General features: G+C 44.5%; 1 protein-coding gene across 1 annotated transcript in view; it reads right to left on the minus strand.

The window, feature by feature from the left end:
* The window catches only part of FUNDC1 (FUN14 domain containing 1), an 11,289-nt gene extending 3,711 nt beyond the window's left edge, over nt 1-7,578 (minus strand). Inside the window, exons 1-3 of the mRNA XM_068155129.1 lie at nt 7,461-7,578; nt 5,089-5,245; nt 2,768-2,843 (exon numbers count right to left, since the gene is read on the minus strand). Coding sequence (XP_068011230.1) covers nt 2,768-2,843; nt 5,089-5,245; nt 7,461-7,491 — 264 coding nt within the window. The 5' untranslated portion in view covers nt 7,492-7,578. The remainder of the gene's footprint in view (nt 1-2,767; nt 2,844-5,088; nt 5,246-7,460) is intronic.
* Nucleotides 7,579-9,867: the final 2,289 nt, after the last annotated feature.

A 9,867-nucleotide genomic window follows, 5' to 3' on the forward strand; every position in this document is an offset into this window, starting at 1 on the left:
AGGAAGGAAGGAAGGAAGGAAGGAAGGAAGGAAGGAAGGAAGGAAGGAAGGAAGGAAGGAAGGAAGGAAGGAAGGAAGGAAGGAAGGAAGGAAGGAAGGAAGGAAGGAAGGAAGGAAGGAAGGAAGGAAGGAAGGAAGGAAGGAAGGAAGGAAGAAGAAAGAAGGAAGAAAGAAAGGAAGAAGAAAGAAAGGAAAGAAAGAAAGGAAAGAAGAAAGGAAAGAAAGAGAAAGAGAAGAAGAAAAGAAAAGAAAGAAAGAGAAAGAAAGAAAGAAAGAAAGAAAAAAAGAAAGAAAGAAAGAAAAGAAAGAAAAGAAAGAAAGAAAAGAAAGAAGGAAAACAAACCACAAAAAAAAAACCACACAAACAAAAAACCCACCATCTTTTTTCATTTCAGGACTGAAATGTTTCACTGAATGGGCTTTAGCCAAGAACCTTGCCTTCTCCAGAGCTTGTTTTAGCGGGTAATTACAACATCAATATTGCAATCAGCAGCTGAAATGAAATCTGCAACTTCAGAGAAACCTACAGACAGAAACACAAGTTTCCAGTCATGTGCTGAAGCACTCCTCTGCCTACTCAAGGGAAGCACTGAACACGTATTCATAGAGAAACTAAAATCACAATGTGTGATCTTTAAATGAAAAAATTAAAGACTACAGAAATGTAATTACACTATAGAATTTATGACTCAGCTTTAAAATGCAAAGCGTTTTGAATTGAAATGAAAGACCGCGGCATTTCCTTCACTCCCTTCCAAGAGCATCTCATCGTACTTAATTAAAGATATAGACAACTCAATCAAAATACGCAGCTCATTTTTCCTCTTGGATAATATCCCTTTTCAGATACACTGGAAATGAGATCAACTAAGGAATCAGACACTCAAACACATGGCAAATCTATTTCATTTACTGGAAAGCTCCCAAACCTTCACTGCTCAACAAGCGAATATACTGCACAAGTAATAGGTTTTAAGCAATTTCTAGTTTTCTTTGTCTGCAGGTTTTAGCTTCAACTCCTCAGCTTCCTGTAGTCAGCAGTACTAATGAAAGTTCCTGCAGGCTACCCCTGCATGCCAGGCCTCTATTCTGTCGGCTCTTCACCCACTCCTAGATAAGAACTGTCATTAAAGGAATTAAGACCAATGGCATACAACATGAGAAGAGAGACTGAGATCGTTAAGTCAACTAGATGAAAAGGATGCTGAGTACTTCAAGATCCACTGCAAATAGAGCTCTAAAAAAAAATCCCCAAATTAATTCTTTGCTAATGATCCAGAAATACATACTACAGGCTAAACAATTCCAGAGTATTCTGTCAAACTGATTCATTTGCTGGCACAGTACGTTATGCCAAAAGTTTCCATCTGGATGATTCTAAACCATATTAGATTCAATAGCCTTGTACAATTCCACCCTGTGTTTAGGTACAAGCCAAGTAAGCAGTGATTTCCAGGAGATTTAAAAAGGTCATCAGTGCATAATGGTGAAGTGAAATGAATGCTAATACTATAAAGCTTCACACCAAAACCATTTCTCTGACTTCATACATTGTTGTTGATGCTTGCTTTCGGGTAATACAAAGTAAAATATGCTTTGTATTTGTTGAAAACAGCTTAAATCCAAATAGCTCCAAGAGCACACATTCTCACATAGAGTGCTGCAGTTCAGTTATGTGTTGAACATGGGGTTTACAAACCCAAAACCAAACCCTAGATCAGTAGAGAACATGATGATGAAGGCAGTAGGACTACTTGACAACTGTGACATTCTGATGCCTTACACAGCAGCTATCAGAGGTCCTATGCAAATCTTCCTGATCAATGGTTGACTGCAACAGCCATTACAGTAACAAAAAAATAACTGGAAGCAGGATATGCCTTCTGAACATCCTCCAGGGTGATGTTAGAAAGAGTAAATGTGTGTAAATACATATATACACACACATACACTTAACATCCTGTCTCAAAAAAAAGCTGCACTAGTGAACCTGAGTTGGCACCAGTCTCTGGAATGATGAAGAATGACAAGCTCATGGGTATTCAGACATGAAAAATGCCAGTACTAAAAATTATGTAGCATCTTACAGAAGGGTATGTGAAATTCTCCTTCATTTCAAGTTGTGTCATCTAATGTCACAGCTTTTGGGAAATACAGCCTCCCTAACCACAGTATCGGATGAAAATCACACAAGAGTCATGCCAGAAAATACCATCAAAAATTCTGGATTTGAAATCCAATTGAACAGAGGAATGCAGTGAAGCTATCAGAAAAGCTTCAGAGGTTCAACCAGATAGAGCTAGTAAATACAGCCTGGGGAGTAAAGAGAAAAACATGGCTTCATAAATGGAACAAAACAAGCCTTCCACACAACTGCCCAAGAAGCCTACTTCTAAATGGCTGATAAAATTCTCAAACCTAATTAAAACCTGAAATTCCTTGATCTCCCTAGCCATAGCTTTACAATTACTTCCTCTAATCTGGCAGTACTGAACTACACAGAGCATCTCAGTTTCTGCAGAGAGGTTTCTTTCAGCTTACTAGAAACTATTTTACAGGATAGTATAGCTTCTGATTTGCCTCTGATTTTTAGCAATGTCTCTGTTGTACATCACATTCCAGCTGCAATGGAAGTTTTTGACTGATAAGGCAGAAGAGATCAAGTAGATAAGAAGCCTTCCTAATTAACTTTTACTCAACAGCTGCATTTTTCCTATTGTTTAGTAAACAACATTTGCCAACTTATAAAGCATGAAATGCTACATACTTGAAGCAGAAGAAAGCCACCACCTACTGCAGTTGCTGCAAGCTTTCCGACTTTCTGGAACAAAAATCCCGCACACCTTAGGAGAACAAAACAAAAACAAAACACCCAGTCCAATGAAGTTGTCTGCTGAACAATGCCACACTCCCAAATTCCCTACCACAACTATTACTACTTTTTTTAAACAAAGTCAATTTATCATGTCACACTTTTAAATTTTAAAATTGGAATATTTAATGCAAACAATATTGAACTAATAAACTCTAACACAAGACAACACAAGTAGTGGTTGGTGGTTCATGGCTGTCTGATGGCCCCTTTAAAGTAAGCTTGAGATTTCTGGACCTTGTCTATGCACAAAAGCTGAATGCTGCTATTAAATGTAGTAAGTTAACAAAGCACAATGTAGTAATATAGAAGTGCCATTATAACCATTCCCAAATGGGAGGTAAATACATTATACCATCATTCATATTTACTATACAACCCAGAAGTTATGTATCTCAGGCTGAGAGAGCTGGGGTTGTTCAGCCTGGAAAAGAGGAGGCTCCTGGGAGATCTAATAGCAACCTTCCTGTACCTGAAGGGGAGCTAGAAGGATGGAGAGAGGCTGTTTACAAAGGCCTGTAGTGATAGGAGGAGGAGCAATAGCTTCAAACTAGAGAAGAGCAGATTTAGATTGGATGCTAGGAACAGGTTCTCTACTGAGGGTGGTGGAACACTGAAACAGGTTGCCCAGGGAGGTGGTTGGGGCCCCATCCCTAGACATATTAAAAGTGAGGCTCAACAGGGCTCTGGGCAACCTGATCTAGTTGAGGATGTCCCTGCTTACTGCAGAGGGGCTTGGACTAGATGACCTTCCAAGGTCCCTTCCAACCCAGACCATTCTAGGATTCTATGATCTTGGGTAAAAAGAAGTTACATCCCTATCACAAGAGTTAAAATCAGTGGGACCTCTCTACTGGGACATGGCCTTAGTCCATTTTTAATGGATCAAGGTAACCAAAAAATTAATCATCTTGTTCACAGACTCCAAACACTCCTACATCAAATAGAGAATAGTACAGATACTGATATCATGGAATAGTTTTGGCAGGAAGGGACCTCTGGAGGTCATCTAATCCAGCTGTCTACCCAAAACTGGACCAGCTGCAAAGCCCGATCCAACCTCCAAGCTCAATCGGGTTGCTCAGGGTCTTAGCTCAGTCAAGTGCTGAATGTTTCCAAGGCTGATGCTTCCATAACTGGGCAACTCTGATGGTGTTTCATCTGCTCCCACCACCTGCCCCCACAGAGAGGGGAATTTTCTTCCCCCTGCATATATACATATATATATGAATATGCACTCAAAGGTATATACAGATACTGAAATACACCATTTCCACATCTTTCAATAAGCCAGTTGTTATGGATACAAGAACTATACCCCAGAAGCTTCAGAGTTTATGTATACCAATCTAACTTCTAAAAATAAATAAAACAAATCAGACTTCAGTCTAAGCCTACACTCCTCAAAGCTGGACTGTGCCTGGACAAAATTTCATTTGCACTCTATTTTATCTTCCACATCTTGCATAATTCTGCTTTAAAAGTTCCTGTGCTACCATAATGCTGTTTTTCATGCAACTTTTTCAGAGTGCCAGAATAGATGAAACACCACTCCAATACCTCTGAGATAATAACCAATACTTTGATGTAACTGCAAATGCTTTGGCTACGCTTTTCAGGGTAAGTTCTCATCTTTACTGTCCAGCTTTCACTATGAATTACCTTAGTGCAGTACCTCCCTCCAGTTAACAGCATAACAGACTGTTCATTTGTTCAAAATACTTCTAGCTGGATTCAGAGAAGAAAGTCTCTAAGAAATGGGGCTCCTCATTAAAAGTGTATTCTCTAACATGTTTTCCCTTGTTTCTTTTATTTATAGAATGTCTTAGCAATAACACCATAAGAAGGTTCCTAAATCTATACTAGGGGGGAAAAAAACTTGTCCATACAAACAGAAGTTACATGCAGTAATTTTCCATTTATTTCCTGTACTTGTAGAGCTCTGACATTTCCCCAAATCCTTTCCACAGTTAACTGGTGTAAGTTATCTAAGAGAACTGGTCTTTTACCAGTACAACAAAACACTTTAAAATGTGGAGTCAGAAAGAAAAAGAAAAGGAATTGTAAAGAAATTGTTCCCACATGAATAACCTTGAACAACGACAAAGGAAATCCTGTTAGAGAAGACACATTTATCTGCTTCAAAGAGCCTTGGAAATGGATCTTCTAACACCGTAACAGGTCTGGGGCAGATAGGAAAAGTGATGCTCTCTCACCAGCCAGTCACGCCGCCCATCACGATCTGGGTAGCTACAGAGTATTTTTCTACAATTGGTCCTGAATTCCGTCCAAAGAGGCGATTCCACCAGTGGTGACGCCGCGCATACTCTGTTAAATCCAACACTTCATAGGACTCATCGTCACTTTCGTGCTCTTAAACAGAAAGACAAGTGATTTTCTCAGACAGTAAATTAACAGTCCATGCAAAACCCCCAAACATTAACAAAACTCTTTTTAGTATTAACTGGCTAATCCAATGGTGTAAACTACTGCATACAGGCTACCTATAGTCCAGCAGCTCACAGAGCATAGGATTTCAAGAGTTTTATTCCATAATCTTCAAGGTAAGGAAGAGAAGACTTACAGGGAAGGTATCATCCATTAAATCCATGGCTGGCACAAAAAAGGTGAACAGGAATCTCCTATCTGCTCAAGTACAGGAACCAAGAGGTATTAGATGAAACTATCAGGTAGCTGATTCAACAGAAAAAAAAACACAGATGTCGTCCTCTCCTTCATCACCCACCCCCTGCTAGAAGCCCAAGCTAACCTCTGCAACAGCTTGCTGTGCATACCATAAAGCTGTGGACTCCAAGTTAATGACAGAAAATATTAAAAGGTGAACAAAACAACCAACCAAAAAAATCCACCAAGGGCTGCTGGACACAAAGGCAACCACCATGCTAATGAGGTCCTGGGCTATAAATCATTCAAAATAGTCTAAGAAAGTATGAGTATATGCTTACCCTATTATACTTTCTTAGCTCATTCTACAGCTGATGGCCAATAGACACTGGGCTTTCCTGTGACCTACTATAATTGCTTCTATGATCTTAAGCAATGTGAAACACACGTAACTTAAGGGAAAGCACGCACACAATCTCTTCTGGATCGACCAAAAAAATGGAAAGATTGAGAGCTTCTGGCTAGACTGCTTAATAAAATGGTTAGTGTCAGCACATGCTAATAAGCCAAGAACAGATGCTTCTGCTCCTTTTCCACAACAGGTGAAATAGATGAAACTGGGACAGTTAAGTTCCACATTTGCAGTACAATTCTGTCAACATTTTCAAAACACGCATCCTACTTCTTCAAACCAGAGATTCTAAATGCCACCCATACTCAAAGATCAAAGGGAAGAGATGGTTTAAGTCTTTAAACGAAAAACATTTTTAAAACAGCATAGTCCTATGGACACACATACTTGAATTAAAGTCCGCTTTGGCTAAATATATTTAAAGTGAATTTTAAGTTCAGCAATGCTGCTGGGACATTCCAGAGAAGTTACATTAACACAGAATTACGAAGACTGTAGATCTAAACATTTTATTAAGCACTTTAGGAGCTTCTTTTACCTCTTATAAGGACGGGTGAAAAGTTAAGAGATTGCAAGAACTACACGTGCCCGCATGAACTGCATCCCTTTATCGTCACCAAAGAGCTCCCGCGTACTGCAGCTCGTAACGCTGAAAAGTTGCTAGGAAAGGTTTTTCTCTCCGTCTTTCAGGAATCGACCGCAAACCTTCCTTAACTTCTTTATATGGAACAGAAAAGCACTCTCACAGCTGTTGTATTAATTCCACCCTAAATACTGTTCAAATGGAAACCCACACAAGTGCAGTATAGAAAATAATGCTAGAGCATTTTCTGCTGGTAGACAAATAATAATTATCAATGCCTTTATTGCAGGTCAGGATGATGTGTACTATTCACGCACATGAAAGCCCGCGTGTGCAGGACGCCCAGCACGTCACTGCAAGGCTATTTTAACGCACTTAGAAGATGTGCTCATTAAAAGACGGGGAAACGACGGATGCTAGGGAAATCGGCACTGCCCAGTCCAGCGGCCTCGGGCGGAGCACCTCCAGCCGCTGGTCCTGGTGCGCTCCTTATGAGGACTTCAGCGGCACTCTGGTTTGAAGACGGCTTTCACCCGAGGCCCTGCCACTTCCTTCTCGCCACTCTCACTCCGCTCCCGCCTAGAAGGGGTATCGGCAGTTAAGCCGAGAGACGCCACTGCGGCCCCCCGGAAGAGGCCGGGGCGGGGACTGTGCGCGGGTTACCACCGGCAGCACCGGCGGCTCAAGCCCGCCTGGGGACGAGCCAACGGCGATGCGCGAGACCCCGCGCGCAGGCGCCCCGCCCCTCCCCCACCGGCCGCGCGGACGCGGGGGACGGACGGGGGAGGGGCAGAGCCCGGGACATCCCTCCCCCGCCTTCGGGCGCCGGCACCGGCGAGGGGGATCAGGCTGCCAGCTGCCCCCGAGAGCAAGGGCGGCCGCTGTGCCTCCGCCTCCCCTTTCCCGTATGGGGAAGGGACAAGACGCATCGCTGCGGACGCGCCCCAGCCCACGGGGAGCCCACTGACCTGAGGCAGTACGGGGCCTCCGCGCCGCCATCTTGGCTGGTGCTGACGGCGTAGCCGGGCCTCAGGCCACCTCCCTCCGCCCCCAGCCCGCTGCTCTGCGCTGCCCACGCTGGTCCTCCCCCAGCCTGGTCTCCGCCTCCTCTACGGCCGCGGGGCGGGAGCGAGCATGCGCACGTTGCCCCTCTCCCCCCCCCCCCCGCCCGCGGGAGTACGAGTTGCGCCTGGGGGCTCTCCCCGAGGTGCCGGGTGGCGTGAGGGTGGCTCTGGGGAGGATTGTGGGGGCTGTAGTTTCTGGGGGAGGTCGGAGGGTGGCCGTTTGGTTGGAGGCCAGCATACCACCAGCATGCCACCAGCATCCTGCACCGTGGGGCCGGGGTTGTCGGTGTGGTTTCTGAGGCAGACAGCACTTGAGTGTTCTCGGCCCTGGAAGGCTGACGGGTGCAGGCCCGAGGTGTGCAGCTCACAGTTGCTGTGATGGGACCCAGACCGTTGGCACCCTGCCTGTTCTTGCTCGCAGTGTGGGGAAGACTGGCTCAGCCTCGTGATAGGTATAAGATCCTCAAAACGTCTCAGAATAACACGTGCTGTGGACGAGAAGTGAAGGGGTGGCAGCCGTCACGACTGGAGGATGGGTCTCAGGCAGCTGTGGTACATCAAACGCGGCAGGGACGCATGAAAATGGATGTCACGTTGCCATGGGCATTAAATGCCCCATAAAAATTAATAACCAGAAAAGAAAACAAAATGCAAGGCCCCTGGAAGAACAAAGGTTAAAGTCAATGTGAGGCATGGAAGAAAAAGAAGTTTGGAATCCCCTTTGATGCAGCAGTGGGTGCTGTGGGTGCTGGCTTGGTGGGTGAAAGCCACACGACTATTCCACGGCTTTTACTCTGGTTCTAGCGTGTGCAGCTCCACACAACCTTTATAGCCGTGACACTGAAGTGCAGATTCGTGGCAACAGGAACATCAAGAAAGCGAGAGAGTTAATGTATTGTAAATAATAAAAGAAAATGAGGAAAAGATTATTTAAAAAGGTTTATAGTCTCTCTTGGATTCTCATGCTGCCAATACACAAGATGGGCAATTATATGTAATGAAACCCCCCCACACACACTTTTTCCCATGTTATAAAGCTACTTTTATAATGAGGTTTATCTTGCAAAATGTGAACTAAACATGTAAGATTCTAATTAACCCCTTAATTATGCCAGACTTAACAGATAATTTTTTAAAAAAGGAGAAAAACATATGTTCTACATGAAGGTACTTCTTAAGTCAGCCCTGAGACTGAAGTTAACATAAAATTTAGTGGTGTGCCCCAGGGATCAGTGCTGGGCCCTGTGCTCTTTAACATCTTTATTGATGATCTGGATGAGGGCATTGAGTCCATCATCAGTAAATTTGCTGATGACACCAAGCTGGGGGCAGGAGTTGATCTGCTGGAGGGTAGAGAGGCTCTGCAGAGAGACCTCGACAGGCTGGACAGATGGGCAGAATCCAACGGCATGAGATTGAACACATCCAAGTGCCGGGTTCTGCACATTGGCCACAACAACCCCATGCAGTGCTACAGGCTGGGGTCAGAGTGGCTGGAGAGCAGCCAGGTAGAGAGGGACCTGGGGGTACTGGTTGATGGTAGGCTGAACATGAGCCTGCAGTGTGCCCAGGCAGCCAAGAGGGCCAATGGCATCCTGGCCTGCATCAAGAACAGTGTGGCCAGCAGGAGCAGGGAGGTCATTCTGCCCCTGTACACTGCACTGGTTAGGCCACACCTTGAGTCCTGTGTCCAGTTCTGGGCCCCTCAGTTTAGGAAGGAGGTTGACTTGCTGGAACGAGTCCAGAGAAGGGCAACAAAGTTGGTGAGGGGCTTGGAATACAAGCCCTATGAGGAGAGAGGTTGAGGGAGCTGGGGTTGCTTACCCTGGAGAGGAGGAGACTCAGGGTTGACCTTATTGCTCTCTACAACTACCTGAAGGGAGGTTGCAGACAGGCAGAGGTTGGTCTCTTCTCCCAGGCAGCCAGCACCAGAACAAGAGGACACAGTCTCAGGCAGCACCAGGGGAGGTTTAGGCTGGATGTTAGGAAGAAGTTCTACACAGAGAGAGTGATTGCCCATTGGAATGGGCTGCCCAAGATGGTGGTGGAGTCACCATCACTGGAGGCATTCAGGAGGAGACTTGCTGGGGTGCTTGGTGCCATGGTTTAGTTTAGGTGGGTTGGATTGGTTGATAGGTTGGACATGATGATCTTGAAGGTCTCTTCCAGCCTGGTCTATTCTAAAATTTGAAGTTAGTGGTTTGCTTATTAACTGATTTTTGAATTACAAACATCTGCCGTCATGATAAGCAGGTGACATTATGCCAGACAGAACTTGTTTTCCTTAAGATTTGCAATAAATCTGTATGGA

Source organism: Melanerpes formicivorus, unplaced genomic scaffold (genome assembly GCF_026170545.1).
Source record: "Melanerpes formicivorus ecotype bairdi unplaced genomic scaffold, bMelFor1.0.p_v2 SCAF_30, whole genome shotgun sequence".
Classification (NCBI taxonomy): Eukaryota; Metazoa; Chordata; class Aves; order Piciformes; family Picidae; genus Melanerpes; species Melanerpes formicivorus.